Source organism: Rhamphochromis longiceps, linkage group LG3, assembly GCF_057381845.1.
Source record: "Rhamphochromis longiceps isolate RC_006_pf linkage group LG3, R_longiceps_female_GT1.1, whole genome shotgun sequence".
Taxonomy (NCBI): Eukaryota; Metazoa; Chordata; class Actinopteri; order Cichliformes; family Cichlidae; genus Rhamphochromis; species Rhamphochromis longiceps.
The window spans coordinates 63,785,667-63,798,494 of NC_140559.1; the positions used below are offsets into that span (position 1 = coordinate 63,785,667).

Sequence of the window (12,828 nt, forward strand, 5' to 3'; positions counted from 1 at the left end):
AAATAATCACCACTACAACCTATAGCTTATATTCCACTGGCCCTTAGACAGACCTATTACCTTGGTCTTCAGTGTTATAATCATCCTCTATTCCAATGCCCTCTGCCAGTTCTTTCTGTTTGCGGTAATTCAGCAGGAATTGGCGAATGCTGAGGTCTTCCTGGTCACTGGAGCTCTACCTGGAGCTGACAGACATACTGGTCCTGCAACAATTGGAAGGAAACCACCTCGCTAAAGGAAAAAAAAGACAACAATATCAAAATAGGTTTGATTACAATAAAATAAGTCAGTTAATCAAAATCAGTGTGACAGAGATGCTGATGTTTTTGAAAAGAGCCCATTAGTGACATTTAATTCCATATTTTTACCGTGACGGCTTGTAAAACTGCAAAAACTGCAAACACCTATAGTGCCGCTGTCTAAATATTATTATGAATATGAATTCTATAACAGAAAACGACTGAGCATTTAAACCATCACGATGTATTAAATGTTTCCAAAGATACTGATAATTTGATAACAAGAAAAGTTAGTTCTCCTCAAAATGCGCCTGACTAAAAGTGGGATCAACCAGTACATATAATATTCATCCTGCTACATTTAGAAAGTGGCAACAACAGTAAACATGAGTAACTCCACCGTGTGTCTATCCGGTCTTTAAGTGATGACGTGATCAATCCTACTTCTGGGCCCAAACTACTCTGCGTTTAATAAGGCTGTTGTGTTTTTAACATGTTTTAATGCTTTGTAACTTGTTCTATTTAATCTCAACAAGCCCCTTACAAAAAGTAAGCGATCACTGTCGGCCTCTCTCAGTTTTTATTACAACTATTCATTTTAAAGCTCAGTTTTTAAAACCTTACCATGTAACTACAGCCCAGGCAATGCAGCAGCACATTAATGACTAACCTGTATGTGGATGGATTATCTCAGTTGTTCTCTTGACTGAAGTTTGGTCCGTTTACAGCATCCTGCCATGCCACTGCATTTGTCCCTAACCATCGGGAACCCTCACCTTAACTCTTATCCAGTGGAAAAAAGTTCCCCTTCATCACTGTGTTAATGTTATGCTAACATAGCTGTTTCGCTAGTCACATAGCACATCACTATATACCAGCTAGCCAAACTTCAGTAACCCTACAAACATCACTGCTGCTTACTTTCCTGTCTTCATGTATGTCAGAAGTGATAGCAGAGCTGTGCCTTTTAATTTGTTTTAGAAATCCCTCAGTCAGAACCTGGTATATTATATTTAGACGGAAACTAGTGAGCTAACTCTCTGCTAACTTCTAACTTCAGACAGATTTTTAACTCTCAGTGATCATTTGACTTTGGGACCTGCAGTGTAGTTTGGGTCCAGACACGCTAATGACCAGACTTAAAGACCAAATTTCGGGTCACTTTTGCTGGTCCCAAGCCCCAATAAAGAAGCTAGCTTGAAGCTTGACATAAAAAACAATAATTGCTAAGAAAAGTGTAATTTGTAGTTCTAAATATATTCTAAATGCATTTAGATCGTTTTTACTCACTTTATGTCTCTTCCACGATGTTACGTCTCTCTCCTATGTTGGTTACAATTACATAAGCACTTAGCAGGACAGTGGAAAAACCCAGGGCCACAGTGATACTGAGAATTCCACGGTGTTCACTGTCTTCAGCAACCTTACGAGGGCCGGTTGAACGGCTACAGTCTTATCATACACGTGCAGTGTTCCTACAAGCCATAAGGTTACCTTGAGTGAGGAAGATGATGATTGAATGTCCGTCTGAGTCCATAGGTTGAGGTGCAAGCACATTTCTCCCATTCTCCACAGAGGGCAGTGGCGCATAGGTGTGACGTCACTAACACTTTAAAAGATAGAGTTTGCACAGATGTACAATCAAATCTTCTTCTATTTAAACACAAGAGACAGCAGGTCTATTTGCAGTGAGATGTAATACTCCGATGAATTTTAAACACGCTATAACATTTCACACATCGTTATGAGAGGAGCGTTTCTGAGGCAACGACAAAAGGCTGGTTTTCAAGGGGATATTTCTGAATTTTCTTTTTCGCTTTCCATCTTCTCTGCATCACAGCACAACAATTGGATTAATAAACCTGCAGCTGAATAGCAGCAAAGGGATTTCAAATATTGCTTCATCGCTAATAATTTCTGGTGTTTGTATCTAGTCATTTCTAGACAGTGCAGCCACTCCACCACTAAATATTCAATTTATGTCTGCAGCAAAATTCCAGCTTTTTTTATTCATTTTTTCCCCCCCAAGCATGACTGAGTGCAGACAAATCTACATTGTGGTCATAACTGTGTTTACTGTTGTTTACTGATTTAATCCCCTTGAATACAGATGAGCCAGGATCACAGTTTTAATGAGTGCCAGGTGGGTGCAAAAATATGTTAATTCAAGGTCATGTCAAGGGGTTAAGACTCACTGTGTTTCAGGTCAGCGGAGCCACAGCTCTGACTACTGCCACCTGTGACCCACTATGTTATTACTTTAGAAGGAAGAGGTGAGGTGATAGCAATGATTAAACATCCACTTTGTTAAAAAGAGCTGAAAGTCAAATACTGGAAAGCCACGTGTACTATTGGATTTTACTTTGCTCCAAGCAGATCTAATCTATATTTCAGAGGGAAAGATCTTTGTCCCAGGCCAGCACTGCAAAATCATCTGAAGCAGTCATTTAACAGAGAACAAGCAGCAGTTAGCCACACTTTGGACAACCTCTCCACTAAGAAGCTGACCTACATTCTTAAAGCAGCCAACTTTGAATGCTAAATCCTGCTGGGTTAGAGTTGAGAGACACACAAAGAGAATTCTTCTTTATACATATTCTACTATGACTGCAGCGACAACTAATACTGTTGTCTAATGCTATCTGGACACTTGACTCTCAGGGCAGATGTTCATAATGATGATGACAAAAATGTGGCCAATGTTTTAACACAACCTGCACTAATGATTGTGAGGAATATTGAAGCTCTAACACCACATGTGTCTCATTCTTACATAATGCATCACAAGTATTACTAGGATCAATGAAAAATAAAGCATAGCTGTGCTTTTTAACCATCTGTATTGAACATCTGGATCTCTGCACTGTGACATAAAATAGAAATCTTATGTAGTACATAAAATTTTTCCCTTTCTCCATCACAGATTATAGACATTCGAAAAAACGTCAAACACTTAAAAACTGAAGACAATCTGTTTCGTCTCGTATTTTAAAAATGGCGTCAGGTGGTTGCTGTCAGTGCCTCTGTCAGTGCGCCCCAGGGTGGCTGTGGCTACAATGTAGCTTGCCATCACCAGTGTGTGAATGTGTGGATGACTGGATATGTAAAGCGCTTTGGGGTCCTTAAGGACTAGTAAAGCGCTATATAAATACAGGCCATTTACCATGCTGTGCACGTGATGAAATTGTATGTTTAATGATTTTTTTTCCCTGCCATTATTCAGATTGAAGACTCGTGGAACACAAGTAATAACATGATTAAGTACTCACTCTAATGCGATTACTGAGTTCAGCAAAAGTAATGAGTTACCGTTAAAATACTGCATTAAAGACAAAGTAGTAATGCTTTAATGGCTAAAAATTATGATGCATGAACGCTTCCCGGCCAATGCAGCCTTGCAGTCTGCTGTATCATTTCTGTCAGACAACCTTCAAGTAACCCGTCTTAAATCTGACAGCCACCTTCTGCTTTTCCGACTTCATGCCGTTTCCTGCAGCACCACATGGCTTTTTGCTTTGACTCCTCAATCACTTTCAAATGAAAACAAACTGTCCCACAGAGGGAAGGACAAACTTTTAAAAAGTCCAAAATAATCCTTTCAGGGAAAACAAAACAGGAACTACTACTCATTCTAAATCTGAGTGGGACTAGCAGCGTATAAAACCAACTGTGGAGTCGACGCTGTTGTTTTAACATAAAGCACCGAGGCAATACTGTTCCTAAAATTCAGTGGGACAATTTTTCTAAAAAAAAAGGAAAATACTGTGTGGACTGAATTCCAAGCAGAAAGCTACATGACAAGAGTAAGTAATGCTTTTACCAGAAAGTACAGCACAGGAGGACTTACAACAGCCATTAAAATGCACCCACATTTGGGTTGAGCGACCTCTGCATCAAACAGAGAGCATTACTGTGGAGAGCACAGATACAGGACTTTCCACTGCAGCATTCAATTACAGCAGTGTGGTTCAGAATGCAAAAACAGCTGGTGATAGTACAAAAGAGCCGTGTAATGCAAAAAGATTGATGAGAACATACCTGTCTCTCCCCACAGTGTGTCATGACTATCAATTTGCACAGCGTGCTCATTATTCAACGCCAGCAAGCCTCTCACAACCTGCCAAAAAAGAAACTTAGATTAATGACATGCTGTTTCAGCAGAAAAAAAAAAAAAATCAAATAAACCTTTGAGAGGTTACAGTATACAAAATGCTAATCTTAAAAAACATTAACAAAAACGCGCATTCAAATAGTTGAACTTTAAAAGGGTCTTTTCTGCATGCAGGTTGACTTCACTTGGCCCAGTTATGTTATTCTAATCCAGGCCTTGGGAGCCAATTCCAGCTAACGAGGGAGCCAAACTAAACCTTGAGTCTACATCTCACCGGGGCAGCTGAAGGCGCTGCACTGTTATCGATTGTGAATCTACATGCAATTCTGAACAGTACTTCTGGCTTTGAGTCATATTCACAGAGAACGCTGTGTGCTCATTTTTATTTTATATATCTATAGTTCCTTCTGATCTTTAAAAAAAAATAAATCAGAAATTCTTTGTGAAGGCTGTTGTGAAACCATGCAAGAAAGAAAAGGTCTTGTCTCACTATTAAAACTGGAAAAACCAGGATCCTGTGTGGCTTAAAGTATGTTTTTTGTACATCCATGTTTTCTTTCTTTTGTAGCGAGAAACAGTACAAAAAAAAGGGCATTTATGTCTATGGATCTGGTAAAATACATGCATGTGTGTCAGTCAGACCTGTGTGTGCCCCATGCTCGAGGCTGCAATCAAAGCCTGCTGCAGAGCTTTGCTCTTCAGAGAGCAGTCCTGCTGCTGCCCCTCAGCACTCCATTCTAGCTCCAGCAGGTACTGGATAATCTCAAGGTGTCCTCGTAGGGCAGCATGGACCAGAGCACACTGGCCACTCTTATCTACATGATCAACCTGGCAAAAAGAAGATTCTTGGTTTTAATAAACAGAAACAGCAAAAACCTGTGAGGTAAATGTACCGTATGCATGGTTCAGACGCATATTTCAAATTTAAGTAATTTTTATGCACTTTCAAAGTCCATTATCAAGCTTTTCCAGTACATTACCAAAAAAAGAATGAATGTTTCAATTTGCATTACCTCAATAAGACCATGTAAAAATTGAAACAAATCATCTTAGGTCGACTTAAAAGTCCTTTGTTCTCCTTTTGTTAAAACAGAGAAAAATGCACCACACGAAAACACTGAAAAAGGAAATGGTTGATTTATATGCATATAGTGTACAAACTCAAAACACATATTTCTCTTAAAACAGAAAGATGTGCAAATGTGAACAAATCAACTTAAAGATATTCATCTCCACTTGACAAAAAACAACAACCACACAAAACAAGAAAACTGCACAAATTAATGTCTTTAATCATTAATAATAATTAATAATTTTTGTGACACAAAAATAGGAGACAGATGTTTGTTATTTTAACTAGTTAAGCACACATGCCCAGAGAAATGGGGGGAAAAGGGAGGAGACCACGTTTAATCGATTATAACACGAGGTCAGAAATATAAGTGCTGACATGAGTAGTGTCCACAGAAACCTCTGAATCTCAGCTAAAAACTCATGTAAACCATGTCTACAAACACCAAACAAAGCAAAGACACCAGACAGTTAAAAGAGCAGTTACTGCACCATGAATCTGTGGACAGGTAATATCCCTATTTTGATTTATGATTTTCTGGAGTTAAATGTGAACCAAAGCATATTTTCAAACGTGTTATATGCTATAAAATACTTTTAAAAATTAGGTGAGGGAAATAAAAAATCATTTTTTCTATGTTTGAGTCACAGTAACTTTGACATAGTAACATCTGCAGTAATATTTACAGCTCTGATGACATCTCACCAGTGTTAGCTTTATTTTGACACCAAGACTGTTTACACAGAGTTTGTAATTGCAGAGAAATACATTTATTTTGGTCATTTCCTTTTCAAGCAGGAAGCTCACCCTTCTTGGTATACCCTTTAGATGAATACAGAGTTTTTAATTAAATACATATTCTTTAAATAATGTTCCCTTTTATAAAAAGTAGGATAATTAAAAAAACAAAACATTTATTATAGCTCTGTCACGTAGAAAAAAACCTGTCTTTTTTCTGTGGTCTGTTATATAACATTAGGGGTGTTCGTGGCAATTAACTTTTTAATCGACTAAGCGGGTCAAGTAAGAAACACTTAAATATTAAGTTACATTTGAAAACTGTTTAAAAAAAAACATATCCCCATTCCACATTCCAAAATGTCATGTGACAATCTGATTGGCTTAGGAGTGATGATGTCACAAGGATGTCACAAGGATGTCACAAGGATCCTTTGAAGTTTTTCTATAAATAGGGGTGAGAAACAGCAATTTTCAGTTCGTTTCTTCGCAGCCTTTGTGTTTGCAGCCTTCAAACGTTGACTACAGAAAAATTTGGAAACCTCTCAGAGTCATCGGATACAAACGCCAACATGTATCCAAGATTACGGCAACCGAGACAAAAAGATTTCGCCGCCTCTCCTTCCACGCGTGGCCGGCCATTTTCTCCAAATGGCCTCTTATCCATCCAAAGGGCATTACAGGAGAGTAGGAATGAAAACAACCATCTCCAGAACAAAATTCGACAAATTGAAGAAGAAAAACGTCACCTGGAGAAGAAGTGCTTACAGATGGAAGCACAAAACAAACACCTGGAAGAAACACTACAGCGCCAGCCCGACATCAACATTATTAATGAGGGCTGGGGGATCAAGTTTGCTCAAGCCAGAGAGCAGATTGTATCCCTCATCAAAGAAAACAAGAAAAAGAGCGCTGAAGTTAAAGAAATGTCTGAGCAGCTTCAAGGCAGGAAAGCCACGATTGATAAAATGGAGTGGGATCTGCAATACATGGACCAAATGAATCACCTGCTCCAAAGAAAGCTTGATGAAGCTGAAGAAAAAAATAAAGAAGTCCTCCAACAGAAGGAACAACAGGACACAAAGCAAAAAGACCTGCAGCGCGAGCTCCAAGGCATGCAGGAAAAGTACAGAATGGTGAAGGCAGAGTTGGAACAAACATTGGTCCAAAATAAAGACCTCCTTCAAGAGAAAGAGCAACAGAAAGAAAGACTGCCAGAAGAAAAGTGCATTATCAAGGACTTTGAGAGTAAAAATCAAAAGTTGCAAGGATTCTGTGATGAACTGAAGGTCAAAACAAGTGAGCTGGAGGGAGAAAAGGAAACACTAGAAAAACGATGCTCACACATGCAGAAAAAGATTGATCACATGGCCAAAAACAACTCAGAGCTCATTAAGGGGATATTGTTGGAATTCAACAACTTGAAGCGGGAAAACACAGAAATGCAGGCCCAAAAGCAAAAACAAGACAAAACGCATGAGGACCTGCAGTGTACGCTCCGCGATATCCAGAAAAGAAATGAGCAGCTAGAAGGCCTGCACAAAGAAGATCAAGTGAGAAATGCAGACCTGCAGAAGGCAAAGCTGACACAGGAGGCAACATCCAAAGACCTCAAAGAAAAGCTTGAAGAAACACAAGCAACATTAGAACAGGTGGAACAAACATGCAAGAAACTAGAGAGGCAAAACACAGAAACCATCGATGAGTTGAGAACCCTCATCCTGGACAAAAAGGCGCTCGTGGAAAAGTCCATGAAAAAGAAGAAAAGATTCTTCAGCTTTTTCCGGTAGAGGGACAATACTGCTTCTTCAACTGATGTAGCCTCGTCTTGCTCCACCTCTGTTCACCCCCCCAACCAGTCCCGGCAGTTGACTGCCCCCTCCTGAGCCTGGTTCTGCCGGAGGTTTCTGCCCGTTTAAAGGCAGTTTTTCCTCCCCACTGTCGCCTAGTGCTTGCTCAGAGGGGATTGTTGGGCTTTTCTCTCCTCTACCTTGTTTCGTTATTTACTTGTTAACTTTTTGCTCTTACCTCATTTAACCTTGTTTCGTTATTTACTTGCTTGTTTAACTTTTTTTTCAACTTATCTAACAAAATAAAACAGTTGAATTTATCCTTTGAGTATTGTTCATCTAATCTTTACAGAGTTTTTCCAAAACACTTTCAAACATTCAGATCTGTCTTTCATTTTCTTCTTGAAACCTCATGAACGGTGAACTAAAAACTCTGGAACAAGGTTTGAAACACTGAAATTGTTTCAGCTGAAACTGGCAAAGTCATACGTGCGTGTGTGAGTGTCACAGGTGATATGGTGTCACTAGTCCGGTCATCATGTTTAGGCTCATTCACTCCAGAATTATTTAGGCCAAATCTTTAAAACAGTGTCACTGCACACACATTTCAATCACACAAATGCAGGATTAATTCTTTGCAGTATTTTATCTGATTTATTATGAGAATGTCACGCCTGATCATTTGCACCCACAACATCAAAAATGGGGGCAAAAGAGAGGAGACCACGTTTAATCGATTATAACACGAGGTCAGAAATATAAGTGCTGACATGAGTAGTGTCCACAGAAACCTCTGAATCTCAGCTAAAAACTCATGTAAACCATGTCTACAAACACCAAACAAAGCAAAGACACCAGACAGTTAAAAGAGCAGTTACTGCACCATGAATCTGTGGACAGGTAATATCCCTATTTTGATTTATGATTTTCTGGAGTTAAATGTGAACCAAAGCATATTTTCAAACGTGTTATATGCTATAAAATACTTTTAAAAATTAGGTGAGGGAAATAAAAAATCATTTTTTCTATGTTTGAGTCACAGTAACTTTGACATAGTAACATCTGCAGTAATATTTACAGCTCTGATGACATCTCACCAGTGTTAGCTTTATTTTGACACCAAGACTGTTTACACAGAGTTTGTAATTGCAGAGAAATACATTTATTTTGGTCATTTCCTTTTCAAGCAGGAAGCTCACCCTTCTTGGTATACCCTTTAGATGAATACAGAGTTTTTAATTAAATACATATTCTTTAAATAATGTTCCCTTTTAGAAAAAGTAGGATAATTAAAAAAAACAAAACATTTATTATAGCTCTGTCACGTAGAAAAAAACCTGTCTTTTTTCTGTGGTCTGTTATATAACATTAGGGGTGTTCGTGGCAATTAACTTTTTAATCGACTAAGCGGGTCAAGTAAGAAACACTTAAATATTAAGTTACATTTGAAAACTGTTTAAAAAAAAACATATCCCCATTCCACATTCCAAAATGTCATGTGACAATCTGATTGGCTTAGGAGTGATGATGTCACAAGGATGTCACAAGGATGTCACAAGGATGTCACAAGGATCCTTTGAAGTTTTTCTATAAATAGGGGTGAGAAACAGCAATTTTCAGTTCGTTTCTTCGCAGCCTTTGTGTTTGCAGCCTTCAAACGTTGACTACAGAAAAATTTGGAAACCTCTCAGAGTCATCGGATACAAACGCCAACATGTATCCAAGATTACGGCAACCGAGACAAAAAGATTTCGCCGCCTCTCCTTCCACGCGTGGCCGGCCAATTTCTCCAAATGGCCTCTTATCCATCCAAAGGGCATTACAGGAGAGTAGGAATGAAAACAACCATCTCCAGAACAAAATTCGACAAATTGAAGAAGAAAAACGTCACCTGGAGAAGAAGTGCTTACAGATGGAAGCACAAAACAAACACCTGGAAGAAACACTACAGCGCCAGCCCGACATCAACATTATTAATGAGGGCTGGGGGATCAAGTTTGCTCAAGCCAGAGAGCAGATTGTATCCCTCATCAAAGAAAACAAGAAAAAGAGCGCTGAAGTTAAAGAAATGTCCGAGCAGCTTCAAGGCAGGAAAGCCACGATTGATAAAATGGAGTGGGATCTGCAATACATGGACCAAATGAATCACCTGCTCCAAAGAAAGCTTGATGAAGCTGAAGAAAAAAATAAAGAAGTCCTCCAACAGAAGGAACAACAGGACACAAAGCAAAAAGACCTGCAGCGCGAGCTCCAAGGCATGCAGGAAAAGTACAGAATGGTGAAGGCAGAGTTGGAACAAACATTGGTCCAAAATAAAGACCTCCTTCAAGAGAAAGAGCAACAGAAAGAAAGACTGCCAGAAGAAAAGTGCATTATCAAGGACTTTGAGAGTAAAAATCAAAAGTTGCAAGGATTCTGTGATGAACTGAAGGTCAAAACAAGTGAGCTGGAGGGAGAAAAGGAAACACTAGAAAAACGATGCTCACACATGCAGAAAAAGATTGATCACATGGCCAAAAACAACTCAGAGCTCATTAAGGGGATATTGTTGGAATTCAACAACTTGAAGCGGGAAAACACAGAAATGCAGGCCCAAAAGCAAAAACAAGACAAAACGCATGAGGACCTGCAGTGTACGCTCCGCGATATCCAGAAAAGAAATGAGCAGCTAGAAGGCCTGCACAAAGAAGATCAAGTGAGAAATGCAGACCTGCAGAAGGCAAAGCTGACACAGGAGGCAACATCCAAAGACCTCAAAGAAAAGCTTGAAGAAACACAAGCAACATTAGAACAGGTGGAACAAACATGCAAGAAACTAGAGAGGCAAAACACAGAAACCATCGATGAGTTGAGAACCCTCATCCTGGACAAAAAGGCGCTCGTGGAAAAGTCCATGAAAAAGAAGAAAAGATTCTTCAGCTTTTTCCGGTAGAGGGACAATACTGCTTCTTCAACTGATGTAGCCTCGTCTTGCTCCACCTCTGTTCACCCCCCCAACCAGTCCCGGCAGTTGACTGCCCCCTCCTGAGCCTGGTTCTGCCGGAGGTTTCTGCCCGTTTAAAGGCAGTTTTTCCTCCCCACTGTCGCCTAGTGCTTGCTCAGAGGGGATTGTTGGGGTTTTCTCTCCTCTACCTTGTTTCGTTATTTACTTGTTAACTTTTTGCTCTTACCTCATTTAACCTTGTTTCGTTATTTACTTGTTAACTTTTTGCTCTTACCTCATTTAACCTTGTTTCGTTATTTACTTGTTAACTTTTTGCTCTTACCTCATTTAACCTTGTTTTGTTATTTACTTGTTAACTTTTTGCTCTTACTTCATTTAACCTTGTTTCGTTATTTACTTGCTTGTTTAACTTTTTTTCAACTTATCTAACAAAATAAAACAGTTGAATTTATCCTTTGAGTATTGTTCATCTATTCTTTACAGAGTTTTTCCAAAACACTTTCAAACATTCAGATCTGTCTTTCATTTTCTTCTTGAAACCTCATGAACGGTGAACTAAAAACTCTGGAACAAGGTTTGAAACACTGAAATTGTTTCAGCTGAAACTGGCAAAGTCATACGTGCCTGTGTGAGTGTCACAGGTGATATGGTGTCATTAGTCCGGTCATCATGTTTAGGCTCATTCACTCCAGAATTATTTAGGCCAAATCTTTAAAACAGTGTCACTGCACACACATTTCAATCACACAAATGCAGGATTAATTCTTTGCAGTATTTTATCTGATTTATTATGAGAATGTCACGCCTGATCATTTGCACCCACAACATCAAAAATGGGGGCAAAAGAGAGGAGACCACGTTTAATCGATTATAACACGAGGTCAGAAATATAAGTGCTGACATGAGTAGTGTCCACAGAAACCTCTGAATCTCAGCTAAAAACTCATGTAAACCATGTCTACAAACACCAAACAAAGCAAAGACACCAGACAGTTAAAAGAGCAGTTACTGCACCATGAATCTGTGGACAGGTAATATCCCTATTTTGATTTATGATTTTCTGGAGTTAAATGTGAACCAAAGCATATTTTCAAAGGTGTTATATGCTATAAAATACTTTTAAATATTAGGTGAGGGAAATAAAAAATCTATTTTTCTATGTTTGAGTCACAGTAACTTTTAAAGTGTTTGTGCTAATAACATCATGTACAGTAAGACAGGCATGGAGAACAGCACTGACTGGGAGAGCCTTTGAACAGATGACATTCAGTTCAATTCAACATATAAGACTTTAAGAATGAACAAGCATCTAAGTAAAATCTATTTATTTAGTCTATCATCTGTGATATTATTATGTATAATTATAATGTATTGTTCACCTCTCTTAAATAAACAGGCAGCCTTAATGTATGAAATATTCATTCATTAAAACACTAAAATTTGTCTGTTGTCTCAGTGGCTGATAGTGCCCACAGGCATCAATAGCTTGAAATAGCTTGAAGCTATTTATAATTTTTATGTTTAATGGGTGGGTGCTCACGATAAACAGATTTTGAATGAAAGCCCGGGAACTTCAGTACCACAAAAAGTGGCTATTCTCTGTGCCCATATGGATCAGTCCCTCTTATTACCATTATTCCCTTAAGCCTCAAGTTGGCTAGTTAAGTATCAGACTAACGTTTAAAGCTTTTACTTGAGTGAAGTAACTCACATTACTGCTACTGCTAAGTAATGTTAGCTATGTTTACAGCATATACCATAAATCACCATGCCATAACCAACTACTGTACTATCACACTCAGTGCATTTCTCCAGCACGTTTGATAGCTAGCAAAATAATAATAATAGTTTTAAAATTAGCATGTGTTATGTACACATACTCGAAAATTATTTACTAGGACTCACCTGTCATGTGACTCAGAGTGCAAATTCCA

The 12,828-nt window shown here is 38.7% G+C and overlaps 1 protein-coding gene across 1 annotated transcript in view; it reads right to left on the reverse strand.

Annotated features, from left to right (window-relative positions):
* Positions 1-12,828, reverse strand: part of LOC146675695 (protein TANC1-like) — a 407,338-nt gene that overhangs the window by 384,302 nt on the left and 10,208 nt on the right. The window contains exons 7-10 of the mRNA XM_085400678.1: positions 4,993-5,178; positions 4,278-4,356; positions 1,734-1,848; positions 61-231 (exon numbers count right to left, since the gene is read on the reverse strand). Coding sequence (XP_085256804.1) covers positions 165-231; positions 1,734-1,848; positions 4,278-4,356; positions 4,993-5,178 — 447 coding nt within the window. The 3' untranslated portion in view covers positions 61-164. The remainder of the gene's footprint in view (positions 1-60; positions 232-1,733; positions 1,849-4,277; positions 4,357-4,992; positions 5,179-12,828) is intronic.